Raw genomic sequence first — 26,862 nt, forward strand, 5'->3', positions numbered from 1 at the left:
AAAAACATACACGCCCTTTTCCTTTCTTTCTGTTATCTGAATTAACCACTCTGAAAGAAACCCCTAAATTACTAATCTAACCTTTATACTTCTATTAATTTCTCTTGTAGACCCGGGTATATTCGAGGGTAATATGGGCAAAGAAAATCTCACTGTTACGGAGCCGTTCTTTTCGAAAATTCCAAGATATGCCCTAGAGAAATTTGTATTGGACGGGGTTAGCATGCGATCAGCCCGCATATTGTAGAATGTGGGCTTGACAATAAATATATTTTTTAAATATAATGTATTTCTAAGTTTTGGAGAGTATAATCTTTAGCATAGAGATTATGAGCAATAAAAATTTGAAAACTAAAAATAATAATTATACTAAAAAACATTTGGACCATTAATTACAATTGGTTTTAACTGGACCACCAATTTGTATCCCTCTTGAAGATGCATGCTTTATACCTCTAGATGGCATGCGGTAGAAATGCAGTCCAACCCGCATGAGACAATTGTTCATAGATTTGAGAGTAAGTCCCTAGATCACTTTGATCTATATGCAGGGGTGTGTGGTGGATGGAACAATGAAATTGACTGTTCTCTCTCCATTTGAGGTGGTTGAGATTTTATTTTCTTTCTTCTTTTTTTTTGATATATTGATGGTGGATACGGAGGTTGCAATTGACTATATTATACTTGGATGAATGGATAGTCTAAGAAGATTTCTTATCTCTACCATTCAGTGCATGGAATCGACGTTGCAAGGCCTTACCGTGCACTATTGGTACTTATCATACACCATGGTAGAATTCAGTAGAGTATGATGTTTCTTTCTCTGTTTCTCTTAGTATTTTTGGGTTAGTGGGTTAACGGACCAACCATCAAACCAGTTTGGGGTTTGGCGTAACCATATCAATCTAATTACCGATCAAACTAATTGTACCATATTGTAAAAATAAAAATAACATAATTAATACTTTAAAAATATGAATTTTAGAAAAAGATAGATCCATTTTGGGCAATGAGCTAAAGCTTGTCGAATCTTGTTCTTACCCAATTTTAATCAAATGAATTTTTATTTTGGACCAAACTAATTAAGGCATCTGTTGACTAACAAATTAGACCATAAGTCCAATCTGATCTTGTACTTAATGCCATGACTTACCTCGCAATGCATTTAGAGACTGACTAATAAAGAATAACAATAATATGAAAATTCAAAAAAATTAAATTAACAAAAATAAAATAATATGTTATTCTTTAGAAGAATTACGCAAGAGGACGCTATTTTCGTCATTTTTAAACGACATTATTAATTTCGAAATTTTTGCTCCTAAGCAGGGTCGCTTCAACCTCCAATTAATTATTTCCTCCTTGTAGAGACTGCTGAGCCCACAAGTAAGTACGCGTTCTCCCATCCGACGGCCCAGAATCGGAACCTTCAATTTCAGGAGCAAATCTCAACCGTCTAATCGAATGGGAATTAACAAGCTCGTTAACGGCCGGTTACTCCTTACTCGCGCTCAGATTTACCCTAATCCAACGGTCAAGATTCAAAGTAATTGAAACGCAGGAGAAAAATAACGGCGATCGGTGCCAAAGCCGGTGCGTGTGGGAGCCACCAGGGGTTAAACAACGCGTATCTCGCCCAGAAACACGGGGCGTCGAGAACGTGAATTTTTTGGGGTTTTTGACGCGTCTTTGACACGTCAGTTTTTTTGCGACAGCGTCAGCTTTTCGCTTTAGAGGCTCGTGGCAAGACCAACGGCCCGGATGCTACAAGTTGCTACCGTGGCTCTTAAACACTGTTAGATCAAATAGCGCCAGTACGATGTGCGGCTGATATCGATTCGGACAATGGACGAAAAGGACCAGGTCAAAAAGGACGTTTTTTTCCGGATCATGAGGAGCAAATTGACGCGTTGATGACGCGTTTGGAGAAAGGAGATTTTGAGGCTCAAAATTTGAATTAATATCATAATCCAGAATTAAAACATAATCAATTTATTCCTTAATAGGCTTCTAAGAGGGTTAATATCTCAATTTTAATAATTTTATTACTGGGTTGATAATACTAATTGTCAATGCCCATTTCAATAATCTTTTGTTTTCAGGTCTCCCTCAATCATCAATATTTTATAGAAATAATTAATATAGAATTTGCTCTTGATAGAGCAGAAATGACCTACCACAATTTATATAGCCAATCTCAAATAATTGAAAAAAAACTTCGATGATGATGATTTAATATAGGGCTTAAACTTTAAGGAAGGCAAGTTAAAGCTCAAAGCCCTACAAAAAATTCAATCTCATAACGGTCAAAAAGCTCTCAAATTGATTTTAGGAAAAAGTTTATATAAGGTTGCAACCTTGAGATGTAGAATTAAATATACACCTCCAAAAACCATCATAAAAGGTTGTTTGGATGTTGGAAATCCCTCTAATTGATCATCTCAACATCGAGATGTATGAATATGGGAAAAAAAAAAGATTTCGAGTCTTTGAAATCTTGAAACACGTTATCTGGACTATCTATTTTCAAGATTTTCATATGTTTTATAGATCCACTTGATTTGAACTATTTTTAAAGTTTAAAATTTTATAATTAGAAATAAAAATAGATTCTTAAACCATAGTGATAATTTTTTATATCAAAATTACATTTATGATAAATTTTATACGTGCGCCTTAATTGGATTGTTTAAGGTTGCAACCTTACGCAAACCTCACCCTTGATTTTATTGGTATTAAATTTATAGATCTAGCGGGGTAGATTGTATAACATATAATGTATCTTGTAATACTTTATTTGAACCGTTTATTTGTAAGTGTACATATATTTTATCATTTTTAAATTCTTTCAATTAATATAACACTGTTCCACGTTCTCTTGAAAAAAAAACACTTTTCAAATGTTATTTCGCTTAAGATTTATTGGAGTGTGTTTGATCGAGTCATTTGAAAATCAGATGGGCTAAATAATATTATTTCATGAGAAAATGTCAAAGTAACACAGCTCCGAAAGACAATAATGCCCCTTGCAATTTCTCCCAATACCTAAAGTAACTTTATTCCCAAAATACCCTTGGACGATAGAGTTACCCAGATACCCCTGTCATGAATAAATGTGACATGGTTTTCCTTTCCTTTTTCTTACTCAAAAAAAAGGGAAGTTGTGATCTGTGTATTAATCAAAGATACTAATTTTCAACGAGCAATAAATTAATAAATAATAATAAATGGAAGTAAGTAAATATTACAAAATTTTATTTCCTTTTTTAATTTTCAATGAGGAGTGGAGAAACTGAAATAATAGATGAGATATAAGGGTTACTATGCATTTGTAGGCAAAACTGGGGGTGCAGTAGTAAAGAGGGGAATAAATTGGGGGGCATCTGGCTTTAAACTTTGTCCCTGTGCGTTTTGGTTGGCGCAAAATAGGGGGTGTAAGGTACATTAAATGTGTGCTTTCCTACCTCTGACCGTTACTCTCTCTGTGTCTTAAGTTATTTTATTACATCTGTCCGGGCTCGGAAGGCGTATTACATTCCTAATTTCTTGTGTCTAACCATTACTCTCTCTAAGTTATTTTATTACCATCCACATCTGTCTCTTGTATTAAAGTTCTAATTTCCTAGGTCCAAATTCCTTATTTCTTGAGAATGAGGTAGCATCATTTATGCCCCCGGTTCAGATCTAGGCTTTTATTGTCATTAACGATTTAAAAAACCACTGATGATTTAAAAAACGAGTAGAAATTCGTCATCTTTGCTGAATTACCCAAAAAAAACAAAAACAAATTTTTTGATTTGCTAGGTCAACTATTAGTTGACCTCTAAGTTATTTTATTACAATCCTTAGTATAGCACTTTCTTTGTCTCTCGCAGTTATTTCAGTCCTTACATGTCGGTCTTACATGTCCTGCTCCATCTCAAGTAATTTCAATCCTTAGTACATGTACATCTCTCCCTCTTTAAGTTATTGGGTAAATGTGTCAAGCTCGCTCTCTATCGTTATTTTAATCCTCACCGTATGTGTCCTGAAAATTCAAATCGAAACAATTAATTGATCATAGGCTTAGAAGCGGTTCAACTAGCCTAACCAGTAAACCGATTGATTCAAGTATATACTAATCGAGTGAGTCCCAGGTGGTCAAAAAAGTGTTGAAAGATAAAAAAAAATATACAAAAAATATAATAAGTTATGAAAAGTGTATTTAAAGAATGATTAAACAAAGCGTAACCAAATGAAGTTGAAAATTAATGAAAAATTAGATTTTAAATAATCAATTTATGCCTAGAGATGTTTTTAAAATTTTCTAAAAAAAGACAAAAAAAAAGTAAAAATAAATTATAATGGCCAAAACAAAAAATGCACTACAAACAAAACCCCTTATTTTTTGAGATTTTATATAGTTTTTATTTTTATTTTTTAAAATACCGAACCGGTCACCAAAACCACCCAAAACCAAAATAGTCTGACAGCACCCGATTTTTCCTTGAATGATATGTCAGGCTCCCTCTCTTTCTTGCATCATAAAATAACATTTTCAGTTCCATTATATTCCTCTCTCTCTCTCTCTCTCTCTCTCTCTCTCCCCAGAAGATGTGGGAATGAACTACAAAAGAGTTACAAAAGACTCCTAAGGATCTTGTAGTACCCTATTACATGGTCCCTCTCTCTCAATTTTAAAGTCCCCAGGCCCACTTAAGTGATAAGTGTTTCATCGTTCAAATTTAGAACTCATTTCCCCCCAATTCTTCCATCATCTCTCTCTCTCTCTCTCACTCACTCAAACAGGAGTTTAAAAATCCTCACAGAAAAACATAAGTGGCTTAGAATATGTATTATTTTCAAATGAAAAGCACTTCAATTCATTGAATTGGAATCTCCTCAAAGCAAGCTTCACATTTCCCTCCTCTTGGGTTTCGAAGTCCCAATTTTTTTTTCCCCCACTATGTACGTGTAAAAGATACTTTAAATAACTGACCCAAGTGGAGAAGGCCCTAATCACTCCATCACCATCTATCCATTGATGCGACGGCAATGCACTGATGGCCACAAATGTTCTGTTGTAGCTTGGTATACTTGAAAATTGAGGGGATAATTACTGGATGTGTTTTTTTTTTTCCCCCTCCTTTATGCTGTGCCACGAGGGTTAATTAGATAGAGAAAACGTTTATATAAGGTTGTAATTTTATGGAAGTAAGGTTAAAAAAAAAATATACTGAAAGACTCCAACATAAAAGTTATATGTAGCGTATATTTTTTTGATTTTTATGTGTTTATGCATTATGGATCAACTCGATGTGCACTATTTTTAGAATTTTATTAGGGTTGAATATAGTTTTCAATCCATCGTGAGATTTCTAACACAAGAACTACATCTTCATGTAAAATTTAGAGGTGAGGTGTGTCTTACTTATATAGTATAAGATCATAGGTCGGCTACACGAATCTTGATTTGCCACTTTGCTATATTAAGGATCATATCCTAAGTGAGGTTATAAAACTTCATACATTTTCTCACTATTATCGATCATGTTTTTTTGGGTCTACCTCTATCTTTTTTAAGCCTTCCATTTGGACTAACTCGCACCTATTAACAAATGTCATATTAAACTCACACTTTATAAATACCTCACCCATTCGATAGAGAATGAAACTTTTAAACAATTAATAAAAATTTTAACCATATGACTTTGAAATAGTAAATGCAATAATAAAACAAGCTGGATTGGAAAATATTGGGCGCATTAAAATAGCAAGAAAAAGGAATTTTCATAAAATAACCAAAGACGAAAGAGGACAATTGAATAATACAGGAGAAAACAGAGGTGTTTTGATCGTCTCAAGAAATCCATGATCACAAGAGAGAGAGAGATTGTGATTGTCATTGTCATTGTCATTTTTGTCTATTGGCATAAAAGAGGAGCTACTAAAAGAGAAAGAGAGAGCTACTAAAAGAAAGAGAGATAAAAGGGGAGCTACTAAAATTTTTATTCATTATCATAATAGAGTTTGTATAAGGTGTCAACCTTATACTATTGAAGTAAAATGTATCTCAAAACTATGTTGAAAATGTAGTTTCGGTGCCGCAAATTGAAATCTATTGTATCCCCCAATTATGAAATTTAAAGTTATAAAAATGGTGATGATCAAGCAGATCTGTAAACACTTAAAAATCTTAATAGATATGGTGTTAGAAGATAATTGTTGTTTGGACTAGAAATCCCTTTTTTTTTCTTGTATATGAATCTCGAGGTTGAGATGACTAATTTGATGCTTTTTCAGCATAAACAACCTTCTCTATTAGGTTTTTTAAATGCACCTTACTTGATTTGATGGTTTTTCAGAATAAAAACAACCTTCTCTATTAGGTTTTTTAAGTGCACCTTACTTGTACTGAAACCTTATATAAATTTCTTCTCAAACAAAACTGAGAGCCAAAAAAAAAAAAAAAAAAGTTCAGAGAGAGAAGTGAAGGTGAACAAGAAAATAAAATGGACACTTTTTTGACAACATCATGTTGTTGGGGTCCATTACTCAGTGCACATGATGATCATGGGGGGCAATCATCCCATAGCAGACAGATCCAGTAAAGAAATGGCCTTTTCCATTAGAAATCATGCTTCCAACTTTTTTTGATTACCTTTTCTTTGATCTCTGCTCAAATAATCTATTGCTACAATTCATAGATATTCTACTGTATTGGCCTACATTCTAGACCCTTTCAAACAACACATGTAGAAAGATAACTTACTATTATACTATGATCCTGGTCATACGGCCATGATTAGGGCTGCCAACAGGCTTGGGCCGCCCTAAGGACGTGTGGGGCAGGATTGGCTTTGGCCCAGGTATTGGCGCCACCCGCAAGCCAAGTGTGCTAGCCCTAAATGACTTTGGGCTCAAGTTCCCTCGTGCACAACTATTTGTCAACATATTTCACAAATTTTGAATCTACATTATCTATTTAAGTTAGGATTTTTCCAATAATAAAGATTGACGACTTACAACTTTACTTAAAGTATGACTTTTGATAGAACATACTGATATATCAAGATCCGTGTAGCTGATCCCAAATAGTTGAGAAAAGGCTATGATGATAATGATGAAGCTTCACTTAAAGTATGTCCGAACAACATATCAGGATTTGTATAGCTGATCCAAAATAGTTGAGAAAAGGCTGTGATAATAATGATGATGATATTATGAGACCATTTACTTTTAATACAAGAAGACTACAATTATTTGTAATCACTGCCTATTGGATATGAATTCTTTTTTTTTTGGATTTTGTTCCCAACCAATGATATATCCCCAACCACCCGATTTCACATTTAAGAATAAATAATAAGAAAAAAGTTTATATAAGGTTGCAACCTTAAAATGTAGAATTACATACGCACCTCAATAAAAAAATTTGTTTAACGTTGAAAAACCCTCTAATTGATCATCTCGATATTGAGATTAAAAAAAAAAAAAATTTGAGCCTAAAAAATAGTGCATTTTACAACACATTATCTCAAATGTCCATTTTCAAGATTTTTATATGTTTATAGATCTACTTGATTTTAACCATATTTGGAGTTTAAAATTTTATAATTAGATATAAAAATAAAATTTTCAGATAATTCTGAGAAATTTGTATACCAAAATTACATGTTATGATAAAATTTGGAAGTACGCCATAATTGGATTGTTTAAGGTTGCAACCTCATACTAAAATTAGTTAGTCTTTTCATATACATATCCGATGTGATATATATCATAAAAAAGGGGCCAAGCCTCGTTTGGCCCGATCAAAAACTTAAAGTGGGGTTAAGATTGGGTCCGGTCCAGTCTGCACCCAAGTTCCAGGAGTGGTTTATCACCGTATCATTTGTACGTTAGACGGTGGATATCACCATATCATTAGTACGTTAGACGGTGGATATCACCATATCATTTGTACGTTAGACGGGGGATTAAGAGTGGGTCGCACCAATCACCACCCCAAGTAGACAATGGTAATGGAGAGTGATGGGACATTATGTTGAGGCATCCGTCTCCCTAACCACTGAAGCTCCAAACCTATTTCCTCCATATCTGTATTTTAATTTAATAGTGTACTGTCTCTCTCTTTCTCAAACAAATGAAATGAATGTTGCCTCCAAGAATCCATTTTAGAAATTTAACAAGGACCCGAAATTCAAAATTCTGCAAAACCATCGCTTAGACCTCCAAGATCATGGATCTTATGATAAATAAATAAATAAGAAAGAAACAGATTTAGAGCCTGAGACTAGTCAATTATTAACACATATTTTCTAGATCTTCCATTTAATTTATGAATCCTAGATCCGGAACATTTTTAGAGCTCACACCCCAATGTATCTAATTTCACCTCGGATAGCTTGGATTGTTACTTGTTATGTACCTTTTGCACTAAAATAAATAATCGAATTATATACCGTCTGCACAAACAAAACTCTAATTAAATTATGGGCTTGAAGTTGGTTATCCAAAAAAAAGATCTGAATTACCCCTTGCTAGCAACCTAAATTTTGGAGAGTCATACTGGGCTCAGGAAATACGGATTCATCCAAAACAATGAAAATTTGAAGTGCTAAAATCAAGTGGTACTGCTCGGCAGCCTCCTTCCAAATAATTAATTCATGCATCGGTTTTATACTAGAAAAATGGTTTACGAGCTTAAAATGACTTGTCAAGCAGCAAAATCACCCTTGCTCTCTCAAATGTTATCATCCAAACATTCGGATGGATACTCTCTCTCTCTCTCTCTCTCTCTCTCTCCTTTATCTTATGGGTCGCACCAACCAGTAATTGAGTAGTTGGTCATTTATGAAAAAATTGACAAAACTTTTCTTAACAAATTGATGAGACATCAAATCCGTTGTTTCTTAGACAATGAGGTTTTGGGTCTACCCTCATGTGAATCATAGTAGTTGATAATCTCAGACCATTATGATCATGAATATGTTTTTCATTATTTGTTTGCATTGTATTTTCAGTTGCAAAATCATGGATCTAGAGCAGAAATTTATCTAGTCACTTAAAAATATATAAACCTAAATCCAGCTCTAAATTTACATCATTTATACTTTTCCCTTTTGTTCAACCCATGACATAGAAAGTTTTGGGAAGGGCTTGCAAAAAGAGGTTTCACAAGAGGCACTTTCTTAAATTATTATAAATGAAGAAATAAAAGGACTCGTTTGGATTGACCTTTATTAAAAAAGGGTAAATTGTCAAATTATCCATATGAGTTGAATTATATTACATGTACCTATATTGTTTCATTTAATTTAAAAAAACCTATAAAACACTCATAATCTTGAGTTGGAATATTGCCGAGTGTAAATTGCTAAATAAAGCATCTCTCACAGGTATTTTGATAAATTTTCTATCAAAGACTAATTCTAATCATTCCCCCATCCATTCACGAGTAATTTTGGCAATGGTGAAAAAATTCCCCCCACCTATTTTTAAAAGTAGAAGCTTCAGTAATAGTGTATGTATATAACCTCCCATATTGAGCCTAAAATTTCATCTCCCTTAGAAACAAATTCTAAACAACTTTAGTGTGCCACCAAAGTATTAATTGTTAGCCATCTTATGATAGCCAACTACAAGTGAACCAATTCAACTGAAAATGCTGAAACCCTGAAGCAATATTATCGGACACTAAATACAACTTCATCTCTCTCTCTCTCTCTCTCTCTCTCAGCATAAATTTGTAATCCAATCTATACTGACTATTGAACGAAAAGTTAGATCTGAAAATCAACATATCTGGGCAAATAAATGAGGCAATGAGTTGGGGGACTGCCCTACCAACACCCGAGAAAATATTATGGTACGCAGACCCAAAAATATAATGTGGGACCCAGACCCAGACCCAAAAGTGTTTAGGACCCCAACCCAACCTGTCAGGTCCAATTTTTGGATCCATACCTGGGACCCGGATCGGGTCTACCCATTGGGTCCCGGGTTGGGTCAGGTCCAATGACCTTTGTGGTTTGTGGCCAAGCACAAACAAAAGGCAACTGCCAAAATTGTGAGTGGCCCCCACCTAAAAGCCCTGACCACAATAATTGTGACATGCCATAGGTCCTTGATGGTGCCAATCTCTATCCCCATTTATCCAAGTCAATCATGGTTTAAGGGGCTCCCATTCCCTCTCCATCGTTCCCCCCATAACTCTAAACACTCTCCATCTCACCTCCCTTCCTCAAGGCATCCCTTGGCCCAACCTTCCCCCCCTCTCTCTTTAGCTAATCTCATGTACACCAAAATGCAGCCTTATCTCATAGCCCCCTCCCTCCTTGTTCTCTCATGGTACAATCCTCTTCCCGTTGAGTCAACCCTTTCCTCCTCAATCCACAGAGACAAATGCAGGGTTGGTGCCCACAGTTCATCATCGAAGAAAAGACTCATCGAGCCAGGATCACTAACTAATATAATAGTATAATAAATATAAAAGAAAAGAACTATCTTTTTTGTTGACCTTCCCCTGGTCCATTGCTACCGCAGGCCTTAGGCAATTGATCGGATTATAGGTACCCTTTCAACATAGGTCATCGAAAGGACCTCGGACGACCCACCATAGCATGAAAGCAAGGATCTTTCAGCACACCATGCAATCAATTGGATTATAGATACTCCTTCAACATAGATCATCAAAAGGATCTTAGATGACCCACCAAAGCATGAAAGCCAGGATCTTTCAGCACACACACCATACACACATACAAAACCCCTCATCCCCCACAAAAAAAAAAAAAATCTCCTTCTTTTGCCCTAAATTCTTTACATGATCTTACACTATTTTCCTAGCCGCACCCTCTCTCCACCATTTCTTTTTCACCCCACACTTGGCCCTTCGACTCCTCCCTCCTCTTTCATAAGGCCCGCAACCCTTACTCGCAGTAGGCAAGAGGTGCAGTATTCTCCTCATTGGATTTACTCCCCTCCTTTCGTCCCAATCCTAGAGGCTAGTACGAGACCCCTGACGAGGAGGTGTGAAGAGTATAAATGCCACCATGAAAGCTTACTCCCCTTGTTTAAGCAAAAAGAGATCCCCTAACATTTAGTAATACTCCCCTGCTGCTTAAACATGAGGAGAAATCCCCTCAATACATAGAAGTGCTCCCCTAGGGAAACCCCCTTTCCAATTTGAAATTACGTGGTAAGAAGAGAAATCCATGGAGACCCTAGTGGAGAACTCTTGATCCCGTATTAAGGTAAAGGAATGTCCGGGGTTTCGACAAAGCAAAAAGCTGCAAATTCTTGAAGATGAGTTGAAAACCTGGAATAGTGAGGTCTTTGAAGGCATTCAGACTAAAATTTTAGAGATATCTGCCCATATCAAGCAGCTTGATAGAACTGAGCAAGTAGAGAGAACCTAACCCAGGGGAGAACATGAAAAGAGTTGAGTTGAGATCCTCACTCCAAGATTGTCGCGAATTGGAGGAGATTTGCTGGTGCCAACGATGCACAGTGACGTGGCCCACATCACAACACAAGATTCTTCCATGCGGATGACAACTCAAGCAGAGACTCTAAAACATTCTGAGGCTGAAAATACAAGGTCTCCAGCATAGAAGTAGCAGGAAAGCGCTATAGTCCAACACTTTCAAGATGCCTTGCAGGCAGACAATGGGCCAAAGATAAGAATTGAGGTGATCCTGTCTGCAAAAATATTAGACTAGAGTCAGTGGGTGGAGAGACCATTTGATGCAGACAAGAGGTGAGAGGTAGTTTTTCCTTTGGGAAGGGATAAAGCCGCAGCATGGATAAATATCCACTAGCCTTCTTCGAGCCTTTTTTAGCTTATTCAAAAGGAACCTCCTTCAAATGTTTTCATAATTCTATTCCAGAGGATGAATCAATAATGCCATGAGCGCATCTTTATTGTCTTAGTTCGTAAGAAAGATGCCATGAAGTCTCTAAATGACATTTTGTCTCATTAGTCTCTTACGAAGCCTTCACAAGACATTGGTCTATGTCCTTGCAACAAGACTGAAGATGGTGCTCTGCAATATAGTATTCCAGCACAATCTGCATTCGCAAGGAATGTTTCTAGAAAGAAAGATAATGTCCCTAGAAAAATATGCCTGAAAGACATGTAGAAGGCCTATGATAGGGTCGACTAGGCATACTGTTAAAAGATCATGGAATTATTGAGCTTTGTTGTACAGGGAAACATTGGATTAGGAGCTGCCTTTCCATGAATCATTTCTCAGTCCTCAACGGAAGCACTAAAAGCTCCTTCGAAGCCTCAAAGATATTAGACAGGGGAATTGCTATATCCCATTTTATTTGCAATCGCTGCAGAATCTCTTAGCAAAATGCTAGACTTCGAGAATGCCAAAAGTTTGTTGACAGGCTTCAAGTTTGTGACAGGAGGCTCCATTGTTTCACCTATGCAATATGCAAATGACACTTCGAAATTGGGAAATTAATACTTTACATTCATGAACCATATTTTCGTAGCACATCTAAATTTCAAAAAATATATAAGAGAGATTTACATAAATTCTCCTGATATCTTAAGATGCCTAAAAAAAAGAAATGAAAAACCTCTAGCTACTCCTATGGTGTTTCGAGGTCGTATCGGGCCCAAAGGTCACATGCAAAAAGACCAAAATGTTGGGTGCAGCTTGCCTGAATCAAAAAGTAAAGTGTCTGCCTCGGTTTTCAGGATGTGAGGTGGACAACTTGCAATACAAGTATCTAGGTTTGTCGCTTGATCAAAGGAGGTTTGGGATGGTAAACAATTAAAAGTTAGACCTGTGGAAGGCCAAATATCTATCCATGTTGGGGAAGATCAACTCTTATTTAATCAATTTTAGCCAACCGGCCCTTGATTATATGTTTGTTCCAAACTCAGGGAGCCATATATTGCCTAGAGGGGCTCATGAGGAGATTTCTTTGGGGGGATCAGAAAACAACAAAAAACATTCCATGTGGTACATCGGAAGTGAAGTTTGCACACCATAGAGGGAAGGGAGATCGGAGATGAAAAAGTTGGAACACATGAATTTTTCCCTGCGCACCAAATGGTGGCATGTAATGGGACCTCCCACCCATGATATAAGGGGTCATAGGGAAGTATGGCGGAGATGACGCAGGATGTGTGATAGGAGGCACAAGGTGACAACAAAAGGTCAATGGCATATTGATGCCTATCGATCTACCTTTGTCAGACAAGTGGTCATGGTGGCAGATGCCACAACATGATATCTTGAGTTCCATTCTATCACAGGTAGGGGATTCCTTCACCACTGATCCACCAAAAATAAAAAAAGATAGCCATATTGTGGTGGCTGACCTGAGCTGTACCAAATTCTAGTCCTTAAAAGTTGGTACCTGACCGTTAAGACTCAACTAGCCTAGGAATAAATGCAAAGATCTCTAAACTGGAGGCTAATGCTAGTGAGCTCGCTGTAGGTGCAACCTTCTGGTCCCTTGGTCCACATGATACAAATATTGAGGAATTCGCCAGTCTGCAGAACAAATTGCAAACACTTTTATTACAGCTCAAGCATTAAGGACTGTAACACCTGGAAGGCTCACCCCCTCAGGTAAGCTAAATGCTAAATCTCCTCAATAGACTGATGAGAAGACACATCACATATCACCCACAGGCTCCTTGATCTGATCAACACTCAACACCCAACATCCAACACCCACAAGACATAACGCTTTTCGTGTTAGCGATCATGGCCAAGGTGCTTGCAATTTTCAAAAGAGAGGCCTTTTCAATCCCAATGTATACCTACCGTGGAAATAGATAGACGGTCGGTTAGTCGCCTCCTACTCCCTTGTTGTTTCCTCATAGAAGTTTGGTATTGTGTGATGGCCTTATTTGGTTTGCAGTGGGCACTAATAACCATGATAGAGACTGTTTGCCCCATGGTTCTACTGCCGTTCTTACATAACAGGGGTTCATACAATGGAGAATAAAGATGGTGGTCACTATTTTGCTCATTCAACTGGTAAGACACAATAGAGCCTTTTGTAACCAATGCTCAGAACGGCATCAATTTAAGTCCAAGGTGAATGCCGTCATCATGGCATGGGCTAGGTCTCAAATGAGCTCCAGAACTACAGTAAGATCATATATGATACATATTTTTGAAGTAATCATAAATGACACAAATTTTGACAGGTAACATTTGGAAGAAAAAAAAACTCCCCACTCACCCACTCTACAGAGAGAGAGAGAGAGAGAGAGAGAGAGAGAGAGAGATGGATGTGCAATAGGGGGTTACAAACCAGTAAATTGGATCACATTGCATTATGAACACAACTAAGTAATATCACCTTGACATAAAAAATAAAAATAAAAAATCTTTTTTATTTCTTTTGTTTTTCCAACAGTTTCACTCCAAAACACAAACAAAAGGAAGCCTTCCCATGTTCCCAAACATTCAAAGAGGTGTTAATTAACAAGAAAGTACCAATAAAATGGTCCATACCCGTCAAGTTTCAAGGGCCTCAAACTATTTATTCTTCTCTCAGCTAATCTTGGTGCAAACTGACCCTCTAGATGAAGCCTGATAAACAACAACGGTAAGCAATCATCAGAGGGTACAATGAATACAAGGACGCATGTTAAAATCTTTTTTCTGTTCAGTACAAAGATGCATGTTGAAAAGACTTGGATACATAACATTTGCAAGGAATCCCATGCCTGCTAAAACTCAGGTTTTCATCCACTAACACTCAGTGAATATCAGGCACTTGGAAATTGAAGATGAATGGAAGTGGAACCCCTTCACTGATACTCAGGGCCTGTTACTCTCTCACTAACAGTAGAACCATATTGTGGCCCACCCTTGCGATAAGAAATGAGAAATTCGATAGGATAGCCTTTCAGCTTGCGAGGTACAATCCCCAAATTCTCGAATGTGAGAGCTGCAACAAGCAACAATAATTACATTAGTTAATAATTCACTTCTATACACACAAACACATGTGCGTGCACGCGCATACACACACACACCCCCAGTGCGAGAGAGAGAGAGAGAGAGAGAGAGAGAGAGAGAGAGAGAGAGCATCGAAACAAACCCTTTTCAGAGACTACAGTATCCACTGTAAGAGAGTTGATATAATCTAAATTGAAAACATCAGGGGTGGGCAGAGGAAATGGAACTTTTCTCAGCAAGATTTCTCTTGGAGATGCAAGAGCCTACATAAGCAAACAATCAAACAGAGGTCAATCATCAGTGACGTCAGGAAAAGAAGAAAATGCCCAATTCTTTTTGGTTACTTAACATGCTAGCATAAAGTTCCAAATTGTTAACGCTCTTAACAATCCCAAATTGCTAGCATAAAGTTCAAAATTGCTGACACACTTCACAAACAATGTGTTTAATTGACACTGAAATCTATAAGTTCAGACAAACCTGAAAAGATCCAACTTAACTTCTGAAATTCCAAAGTTATTTCAGTCACGTTTTATTTTCAATAAGAAATAACTCTCACCCTAAAACTCATGAAATTCAGATTTTCTGTTAGTATCCTTACGATTGTTCAACAATTCACAACTATTCGATATCCGGAAGTTGGGTATACTTAATTATTTATTAACCATCCATCGGTAAAGATTATAAAATGCCCAACAAACATTATTTACGTAATGATGAAAACATTGAAATTATATTCAATCACTCGAAAGGAATGCCCTATATTCCTAACACTTAAAACAATGATAAATGCTGTGAACAGACAAACCAACAGAAATATATAATTTACTGATTTACTTGAGATCCAATTCTAAAACGCTTACACTACCCAACCAATATACATGATTTACTGATTATTAAATATAACAACAATATCAAGATTCTGCTCCTGTAATTCATGGGACTGCCCTATCTTCTTCAGACTTCTCAGAAAATGATATTCACTACAGCGCTGAGGTCATGAAATACGGTAGCAACTTTTCTCTCACTAGACCACTACTTAACAAAAATGGGGTAATCCACTTACTTTTGCAATGGGAAAAGGGACCTTCACGTAACGAGGCCATTCACGAATAGTGTCGTACATCAATTCAGCCTGCATGATGCATGGGTGTCAGTAAAGACGAGTCATTGGCTAGTGGATTGTTAACAGACATAATTTATTTGAAACAGGGAAAATATCAGGCCAGCGAATACCAACAGGACCATGCAAGAGGTCCACAAAATAGAAAAACCAGCAGAACCAATAAGTCAGTAGAATCTAAACTTGTTATTTCTCAAGATGCCCATTTTACCCCTGGTTTAAAGCAAGCTTCTTTGCTATTTTCAACACAAGACCACAGGTGAAATAGTTGTTAAAAAAAGGATAATTAGGGAGTTCAAGTACAACCCAACTGTACTGCATGATCTATACGCAGGTGTTCCACATATTATCCTGATATTTTCCCTTAAAAATACCAATTGTCTTATGAAAATTAGAGAAAAAATTACCAGTTGATGTACAGTAAAAACTTCTGGGCCACCCAATTCATAAGTTTTCCCCATGCTAGTGCCATCATCCTTGAGGGAAGCGATAATAGCAGCGGCAGCATCAACTACATAAACTGGCTGGATTCTGAAATCAGTATGTTAGAATCTGCTGACCAAAACGAGTCTAAATTTCAAGCAATTCAACTTAGAAAGCAGCAAACAGAATAATTTTCCAATGAAAATTGAGCTTAAGGAATAGCACAGATGGCATACTTCGTGGACCCATCTCCAATGAGTGGAAGAAAACTCCATTTTTTCACGAATTGCGCCCACCGATTAAGGATGCGATCTTCTGTCCCAATCATAACAGCAGGCTTCATAATCGTAGCCTGCATTCCATAAAGCAAATTGTCATAAGATCACTATAGGAGCTAATTGACAAGCATTGGCTAGTTCATGGCAAAAGAAGAGAAAAGTCTTCAATATCTGTAGACAACAATTACAATTCCAGACAACCCTACTGCTAAGCCTAAGCTTTTTCTTAACAAGCAACAAAAAAAATATATAAGAAAATAAAAGTTGGGTTTAGAAGTAACAAAATACTCTAGCAGCTCCTGAAATATGGCTTCCAGCTTCTCATTTCCTTTTATTTCTATTTTAGTAGATGAAGTCCAAGTGACAGAATTGCAGTCCTGCCCAGGTTATATTCACAAAATATACCCATAGAGGCAAATTATACCTCTGGAAATTGCCTGAGAATGGCTTCCTCTGCAGCAGCTTTGGCTCTAAGCATTCTCGATGGAGATGACGATGATGCCCCAAGGCAAGAAACCTGTATAAATCTCATGATGCCACCGTGTTCTTTAGCGATCTGCAAAGATATGAAGAGCACTAGTAAGGCAAATGCGCCAAACCATATATTTCCTTAAAATGCTTCTAAAACATTCAAAACTAGCATCTTTGTCGCTAAATATTAAAGCATTGGCATGATGATGGACTTGTCATTCAACTTGTTCTGGTTTCTTGGTAATCACACTATCAGCATTCATCAAAATGTGAATAATGAGTGTGTCCAGACCATACAAAGATGGGAAAGACTCAATTCTCATGCTTCCCAGTTATGTTAGAAAAAGTTATTCATTAATCGAAATTAACCATTATGATGAGTGGGAATCTTCCGTCACTTCCTCAAAATCCATGTCGTTTAAATATATCATTCTTTTGGCAAGAGGCCCAGTCTGTGGGACTCCTCTACAGACCCTGTACTTACTTCTTCTTAATACAACAGTTAACAGCATTAAAAAAAAAAAAAAAAACCTGCCTTCTTAAACGAAAAAATTGAAATACATGTGAACACCAAGTATCAAGGAAAACAAAAGACGGCATGTGGTTATTTGGTAATCAATACCAAATGTTTAAAAAAAGGTGAGTGGCTGCCTCAATTCAAGGCAGCTGAAACTAGAAAAAATAAGTGACACATGTAATGTTTTTGGGAGGTGACTGCCTAGCAATCGAGGCAGCCGTGTAGGCCAAGGATCTAGGCAATCAAGACGGCCACCTAGGCGGTTGGACACCTAAATGGCCAAGGTGGCCTCTAGGGAAATGTCTAAAGCCAGGCCACCTTGGCCTAGGCAGGCAGATCTTGTCTTTTTAAGGCATTGGCTAAGGCACTGCATTTAGCTAAACAGAATAATGTAGAGTTAACAACATGTAAAGACAAACAAGACCCAACCATTGAAAGTTGTTCGGCCATAACATGGTTGACTTCTTCAAAACTATAGTTTCTGGTCTCATACTCCCTACCTGCCAGCACAAAATAGAATAGCTTATTCAGTGTTGTTGCCTGTGTCCCACATTAAGGTAAGCAATAAATTAGCCATGAAAACAAGTGCATACCAATGAGGTTGATAACAACATTAGCCTTTGCCATAACTGCCTTGATTGAGCCCTCATCCCGTGGATCGTATTTCATTGGCACTATCTAACCAAATTTAAACACTTAATCAGACAATAAGTGGCACAGTAAAAGGAAGAAAATGTCAATAACACAGAGCATAAACAGCATAATTCAGCAATTAACAGAGAATATTGCAAGTGACAGAAGTTTATAAGAACACCTGGCCAAGATCACCCATTAGCTTGAGATGTCGATGGGAATCCTCACATCCACGAAATGGAACTAGCACTTGAGATCCCATTTTAGCTGGTAGTAAACAACATGCAAGAGGAGCCAAAATTACAAAATGCCAAAAACTGCACGGAAAACAATGCAAAATAAGCAGTTTACAGCATAAGCAAAAGGAAACCTCAATGGACTAGGGTCAATGAGTATCCCTTTCTTCTTCATCAGTTATTTGAGTGAGTTAATGATAATTCTGGTGTATTAGGGTGTGGTTTCTCAAGGATGATGCACATTGGAAGAAAAAAAAGATGACATAAAATTGGAGAAATGGTATTTCAATCATAAGCTATTAGGGTTTCAGAAGTCATTTTCCTTCCCCACTGATCACTGAGTGTCACACTCTTCAGAATGTCGAACATTCAACTATCAACTGAACCATACTAAGGGATTGAATAGTATTTTATGGATATCGTTCAAAACAGTCACACAACTGCATTAAGGGATGCGCTTGAACTCCTTATCCACAACAGATGGGAGTTGCTCCCCTCATGAAGAGAGGTCTAAGTGTATAAATTTGAGAGATGTATTGAGAAGACTTGTACATTGTGACCTGGTGAGAGCCCCCTTACATATTCAGCCTTGTATATTCTCTTTCTTTACATTCTTTACACATGAATACAATGGGTGGGGTACCAGGCTACCAGCTCAAACCCCTAATGAACTTACCGAAAAGAAAAGATACTGTATGGATATGTTAAAGGGAATATGCTTTAAGTTCTGTATTTGTGATTCTCAACACAACCATGGAGCCCCTCCTAAATGACCAAATATTAATTAGCTCATAGCGGTCTTTACAGAGAATTATGGTCATAAGGACTTTTAATTGTCATTGTTCTTTTATTGTACCTTTCATTTGCTTTGGTCATGCATAAGCATCCATTTTTTCTTCTATGTTTAAATTTTTAGAAAACATAACAAATAATACACAATTAAACTAATTCTTAATGGTTGCTCCCTAGCAACCCCAGCAGGTCGAGCGTAGGTGGCTTGTTTAGAAACCGTTAGGGAGACTACCTTATCTCTTACTCAGGCTTCATCAGGGTCATGGACTCAACCGGCAGACCCCACTTCCACCAAGGTAAAGGCAAATGAGCATCTTCTGGGCCCCAAACTATAAAAGGCAGTTGGGGTCCTTCAGGTGGAAGGGGATTCCATGGATGTGATTTTGTGGGCTTCCAATGAGGCCCTATGTCCCGGGATGTAAATAGGCCTGCTTCCCCACTGGCTTACCTTTTAGTTTCTTTGCTAACTGTAAAAAGCTTTGTGGTTGGTTTTTTGGCCCCCTGTTTGATTAGTGATTTGTGACACGAAATTTTGTACATTGCCATTCTATTATCACTTATAAAGTTATTTATCCTAAATAAACTAGCATAATTCTTTATGGTTGGTGCAGTTGACATGTAATATTGCAGCGTACATTTCATGGCAAACATGATGCTGAGGATTTTGTGATCTATGTATGTGGGGAATTTGGAAGGGTTTACAGGTTCATGCCAAAATATATTGGGATCTCTACGATAAAGTATATGTATATACTCGATGCTACATACACAAATGTACCTAGATATATTACATAAGAATTGATCCATACAACCATGTGCTATAATTTAGAATTTTTTATTCAGTTTACCTTTTTTCTAATGAGACAGAGAGTTGTACTTTGAAGTCTCTCTAACCTCTCTCTCTCTCTCTCTCATTCATTTCTCATCCCTCTCCCTTTCCAGTTCCCTGTGATAAGCAGACGTCCTCTCTCACAATAACTTCTCTCTTCAACCAGTAGACGGCGAAAAATAATAGAGGTATGAAGACACAAATCCATAGAGAAAGGCCCAATGATAGAGAGATAGATATCTTGCTATTCATCACAATAAGAGGGAGACCAAGATAGATGTGCACTGCGGCAGTGCTGGGTGGAGTGAGATTTAGAGAGAGAAGAAGAATGAGAGAGAGAGAGACGATTTTTTCTTGGCTTGGCTTTTTGCGCCCTAAAGAGCAGAATAAGATGGGCCACATACCCCCTTAATTACTCCTGGATGTGATACAAAGGGCTGAACAGAGTGAGAAAGCATTTGGTGGCCTATGCCCTGGTTTGCTGGCAGGGAAGCGAGATACTAAGGAGTAAGGATATTGTGAAGACACTAAGCAATGTGTACAGATCACTTTCCCCATCTTATTGAAGCAGGTGGTTTGTGATTGTTCGCTCTGCAGTAGATTAGAGGGAGAAAGCGTGGCTTACAGTAGAGAGAGAGAGAGAGAGAGGAGAGAGAGATGGCAATTTGATAACAGTCTTGAGAGAGAGAAACACCAAAGTTTTATCATGGGTTTGACAGACAGGGGGCTTGTGCCTCTAGGAGAAAAGGGAGAAAGCTGAGTGAGAAAGATGAAGACGTGGATTTTGTTGTGAGAAAGAAGGGCATTGTGTTGTTGGATAAGATCCATGAGGATTCGAGAGAGTTGTAATTTGGGCTTAGAGAGAGAAAAAGGGATTGTGTTGATAGGGGTCAGAGAGGGTTAGTGAGAGAAAGAGGGTTATAAGCTGAAGTTAGAAAAGAGAAGGGGATTGTGTTACTGTAGAAGTCCCAAATATTTACTATACAGATAGCATATTTATTGTATTTGTAATTGTTAAAATCTTAGTAAATTTATATTAATATTTTATTTTATTTGTATTTTATTGTATTTATATTTTATTGTTAAAATATTAGTATATTTATATTTTATTGTGGGCAAAGTGGAGATATGCATCAGGAGTTTTATGTGATCACCACATACTAAGAGGAAGTTCTATAGGATGGTTGTATGATCAGCCACGTTTTATGAGACAGAATGTTGGACGGTCAAGAACAACATATCCATAGGATAAGCATGGCTGAGATGAGGATGTTGAGATGGATGAGTGGCAAGCCAAGAAAGGATAGCATTCAGAATGAATACATAAAAGGGCATTTAGGTGTGGCTTCAATAGGCTACAAGACGAGGGAAAGTAGAATTAGGTGGGCTAGTCATGTGCAACGTAGACTTGCTACAACACTTGGTTAGGAAGTGCGATTTGGTTCAAGTGGAGGCTCTAGAAGGGCAAGAGGAAGGCCCCAAAAGGATATGGATAAAAGTAGCGAGAAACAACATGGTCACTTTTGGTCTTACTGAGGGTATGGCCCTTGATAGAAAAAAACAGAGGAACATGATTCATGGAGCTGACCCAAACAATTGGGATAAGGAAATAGTCGAGGGGGACTCAGCTATTGTTGTCAATTGGTGTAAGAATCCTAGCTCGGTCCCTTGGAGGTTCACCTTGATCATGGACGAGATTGTCAAGGCGACTCAAGGTAAGGAGGTGACCTTCATCCATATTCACAAAGAGAAAAATGGCGAAGCAGATTTGCTAGCTAGAGTGAACCTCACATTGAAGGCTATTCACTTCCCTTCTCCTCTTCTCCTTCTTCGTATCCCTCTCTTCTTTCTTGACTTTCTTATTTTGTCTTTGTAATCTCATTTACTCGATGAAATTACAGTTAACACTCAAAAAATAATAATTGGGATAAGGCGTGAATGATGATGACGATGATGAAAATCTTAGCAAATTGTATTGGTCTAAAAATTAATTTTTTTTAACATGTTGATGACTATATATAATTAGTAAAAATGGAATGTACGACATCACGTCTGGGCTTTGCCAACCAGACCGCTAGGGCCATGGGCTCATCCCTATAATAGGCAATAAAGGTAGGTTCTTCATTGTTGAAATTGCACACGATAATATTATGCCTTGGTATATGCATGTGTGTGTTATTTCAGTTATCATAAAAAAGAAATAAAGAATTTCTTTTCACTATTGAATTGTCCATTTTAGTAGGTTGTTTCGCTCATTTTGTCATTCTTTTCCCATCTCTAGTTACATTTTAATAAAAAAATCTACCAAGTTTCATGTTCCTTAATTAGAAAAAGCAATATTTTAAAATTCAATGAGTTCGACTTGAACTAGCTTGGGATACTCCGACTCAATGTTTCAAAAAACGGTCCGCCGCCCGCCAAGGCGCCCAAGACCCTATGCACTGAATGCCTAGTTCTAGGCGGCCCATTCTGGGCAGAGGTACCTGGGTGGGTGCCCAGGGATGTCGGTTTTTTATTTAAAAAAAAAAATACCCAAAACGGCAAAGGGGGTAATTTTGACCCCTAAAAAGATTTAAATAGGTAATGAGGGTTATTTTCAAGCGCCAAAGTTAAAAGAATAATTCCATAAACCCTCTTAGCTATACCTATTTCTAAGAATCAAAAGTATTTTTTATGGTTTGAAAAAACTTCCTAAAATTTTCTACTTATTATGGAATATGCCTATTGCTAAAAATCAAAAGTATTTTTTGTGGTTTGAAGAAACTTCCTAAACTTTTCTACTTATTATGGAATATGGAGAGTTGGAGACTACTAATACATATCCTATTAGACTCTTTAAATTTTGTATGGTTTGAATTTTGAAATTTTGAACAAGTTTATTCTCAACATGCGATATGTCATATGTTTGTATGAAGCATGTTACAATATTTCCAAATGCAATAAAATACAAAATTGACACAAATATATGTACATATTATATCTTTATAAAATCTGTACTACAGGGCGCCCAAGGTTCTGTGCGGTCACCTAGCATTTTTTTAAACCTTGCTCGGACTCATTGAAAAACCTTGGAAACAGCCAAGTCAGACCCATTGATTCAGGCTTAAGTCCTGCCTGGTTCCATGCTGTAGTCTGAGTTTATAAACACAGAGTTCTACCCCCAGATGTTTAGTCGATTTCCTGCTTTTTATAAGAGACTCAGCCCCTCTAATGACGATATAGATTATTTTAATACACTTCGAAACTATGAAGTCAGCACAGTATCTATGAGACTTTTGAAGTCCGAAGAGAACCTTTTCAAAAGACCTTGTTTTATATCTCTCTGTAGTATGAAGTTATAAAATGGAGTCAACATTTCTTGTATGACTTGGTCCTCATTAAAGGTACTCTTCCATTCTATAGAAACTTAATCTCTCTCTCCTTGAAAAGTCCTAAATCTACATGGATGTAGAATGAACGGTTTTCTCCCTCTAAGTGGTATGTAAAAGTTCAGAACCACTGTTCCCATCAATAAAATAAACCTCCACAGAGAGGGATCAGTGAGTCTGTAATTATTTTAGCGTTTTACATCATTGAAGAAATTTCTCTCAATTTTAGTGGCTGCCAACCATAGGGTGGGTTTGCTGCAAGATGTCAAACATACAGATTTTTGTGAATGTCTTCATTTGAATCTATGTTCCTTAGAACCAAACAATATTAAACTTTCTCAGCGCAGTAAGGAAGGGTCTAGATCTATGCAACCCCTCCTAAGATACTTCTCTAGTTCCTTAAGCATTTTTCTGCTCTAACAAATTCAATGAAGTCACTATTGATCAATATCAGTTTATGCCTTTGTAATCCTTCTACTTTGTTAAAAAAAGAAGTTCCATTTATATCATAAAAATAAATGCACCATAGGGAAAAGTATTCTCCCAATGTTTTTTTGAGACTTTTCATGGTATAGAGGAAGACTTAACATCATGAAATGGGTTTCACAACAGAGAACGGACTTGCAGACATCATGGAAAAGATTTTCAAAATAGGTGACAGACTAAATGTTTTCCTTTTCACAAGTGCCAAGGGCAGTTAATGAGAAGGCTAAAATCCTAGAAAGATATGAACGATGGTTTCAGAATTTTTATTTGCTGGGGATAATCTATGATTCATATGTTGTGCCTGTAAACTGAATAACAGATGAATTTCACTAATCAAGATAAAAAAAAGAATGCATGCACCAAAGAAGGAAAAAAAAATAAAAGTCAGTCACATTTAAGGCATTGATCTACGTATGGTAAAAAAACACACCTAGCTGCTGCACAAGATATCGACCGAGAAATCCAGTTGCCCCAAATACAGTTGCAATGATACCACTGCCATGAACAATCCAGAAACATTAAATGATCTTGAATCCAAAAGTAGGAAAAACGAAAAGAGAAGTAGCAACTTGTAAAGCTACACAGACCGTCACAACCAGACACCATTTACAAGTAACATACAAATGAGCACAAGGGTGGCATTGCAGTTTATACACACAAAATTCAGCAATGTTCTGAATCAAGAGTAGAGATTGCTCTCACACAAATGTACCCCAGCACAAAACCATTCATGAAAGTTGCAAGCTCAGTTAAAATAAATAGGCGCTACATGTCATAATGGTGAAATAAGATGAAAAATACATTCCTTTTGCCAAACCAGTAACATATTGGTTTAGAAATTCATCATTCAATAAAATGAAAATTCAATGGGAAAAACCAAATCTTTATGTTAGCAAAAGTAAACTAAATTGTTGTTCAGGAAGTACCTAACAGAAGACCTGCCACCTGTACCTTTGCGTACCAGGTAGCCTGAACCCTTAAGGGCAACAGATGACCCATATCGAGCATGATCCACTCTATGATCTAAAGAGAGCACAAAATTAGTAATTTCATTTTGCGTACCGAATTGACAGAATAAAAACCAGATAAACACTCAAATGAATATATAAATAAATATAATAAATAAACGAGGATGAGGCATTCCAGCGACAAACAATAACAGCATATGAAAATCATGAAAACACAAAAACAAATACCGTTATTCAATTATTGAACATAAAAAAATAAACTTTACTCAAAATTTGATCCATTTCACTATGTGGTACATAGTTTTCAATTTTTCGACAAAGAAAAAGTAAACAGGAAACCAAACAAAATGGCTCATTTCCTCCATAATGAGCTCCTTGGCATGAAAAAACAACTCTATAATCTGAACCAGAATCTACAGAAGCAAACTGATTTCAACTAATTTTTGTTCAGATAAAAATTTGAAGAGAGGAGATCAGGAAAGAAAAGGTATCAAAATTCAACCATAAATGCCAAGAAAAGGCAGAAATATGAGAAAAAGCAGGAGTACCAGGGTGCAAGTAAAGAGACTGGAGCGAAGAGAGGCCATTAGAGGGTCTGATAATGTGCCCTAGGCGCCTTGAAGAGACCTGCATCATGCCCTAATTTCTCAGTTCACAGAGTAATTGCACAGTGAGAGAGAGGGAGAAAGGGTGTGCGGAGCGCGAGGGAGAAGACCAAACGTAATGCAAGTCTAAAAAGATGAAAAAGTTTGGATACCCCCGAAATGTACCTTGTAGACGTCCACCCTCCCAATAATTTTGACACGGTGTGGTTTGTACGAGGTTGACACATCAAAATCTATTTTCATATCCAATTAGGAAATTTTAAATTTTAAAAATAGTTAAATTAAGTATATCTATAAGAAAAATAAAAATCTTTAAAATAGATTACCTAGATAATGTGATCCAAATTTACTATTTTTCAAACTTAAAAACTTTTTTTTTTTTTGCATATTCATACATCTCAATGTCGAGATGATCAATTAATGGGTTTTTCAACATTAAAACAACCTTTCTCATAGATTTTTGAGGTGCATTTGTAATTCTAAATTTTAAAGTTGCAACTTTATATCAATGTTTTCCATTTTCGAATCCCATACCTAACTCAATTAATTCCTTTTTCACTTATTTTACCCCAAGGAAAATTGTTTCATACGGGCTGGACGGCATTGCTACACATGCGGTCCCGAAAGTGTAAAGCATCCATCTCAAGTAGGTGTTCCATCTAAAAATAATGGAAACTAATTGTTCAAATATTTTCTTGCTAGAATTATTATTTTTAATTTTAATTTTTTTTTTTTTCCATATTCATGATCTCCATGTTAGAGGTTCATATCCTTAAAAATTAAGCCTTAAAATCTATCTAAAAAATAGATTTATTAAGAGGCCCGTATTTCTACATATGCGAGCTTGGCCGCATAGAAACCAGGTACTTACCCCAATTAAAAGTAAATATATTAAAGACTAAACTACCCTTTTAATCCTCCCTTACTTGGTAAAACTCTCTCTACCTTATATGACTCTCTCTCTCTCCCCCATCTTGAAATAGGAACGTGTAGTTCGGCACAAAGTATGCTGGACTGGTAGTGAGGTTTCTTGAATTTGAAGCTAAATTCCAATCTAGCACAAAAGTATATCGGACTGGCTTTAGATTTTGAATTCCATAAACGCCACTACTGGCCCAACACACTTTTGTATCAAACCGCATTTTTCATTGTTTTTGCCATGAAGGATATTGCAAAAATATGCCAGACTGGCTTGTAGTTTATAAT

The 26,862-nt window shown here is 36.8% G+C and overlaps 1 protein-coding gene across 3 annotated transcripts; it reads right to left on the minus strand.

The window, feature by feature from the left end:
* Positions 1-14,336: 14,336 nt before the first annotated feature.
* On the minus strand, positions 14,337-25,792 carry LOC18444198 (NAD(P)-binding Rossmann-fold superfamily protein). 3 transcript variants are annotated; one of them, XR_966997.3, is made up of 13 exons: positions 25,600-25,792; positions 25,010-25,106; positions 24,514-24,578; positions 18,554-18,639; positions 18,333-18,417; positions 18,169-18,239; positions 17,176-17,307; positions 16,710-16,825; positions 16,458-16,581; positions 15,994-16,062; positions 15,070-15,190; positions 14,693-14,916; positions 14,337-14,555 (listed from the first exon to the last, which is right to left on the minus strand). XR_966997.3 is itself a non-coding variant. In XM_006854374.4 (12 exons), exons 1-12 carry the CDS (start codon positions 25,685-25,687, stop codon positions 14,777-14,779), a joined length of 1,194 nt encoding a protein of 397 aa, XP_006854436.1. In that variant the 5' UTR covers positions 25,688-25,792; the 3' UTR covers positions 14,337-14,776. The 3 variants fall into 3 exon arrangements, 1 of the variants encoding a protein (XP_006854436.1); XR_966998.3 differs by having other exon boundaries at positions 14,673-14,916; XM_006854374.4 differs by having other exon boundaries at positions 14,337-14,916.
* Between the last annotated feature and the right edge of the window lie 1,070 nt (positions 25,793-26,862).

Source organism: Amborella trichopoda, chromosome 7 (assembly GCF_054954075.1).
Source record: "Amborella trichopoda isolate Santa Cruz 75 chromosome 7, AtrichopodaSantaCruz75HAP2 v2.0, whole genome shotgun sequence".
Taxonomy (NCBI): domain Eukaryota; kingdom Viridiplantae; phylum Streptophyta; class Magnoliopsida; order Amborellales; family Amborellaceae; genus Amborella; species Amborella trichopoda.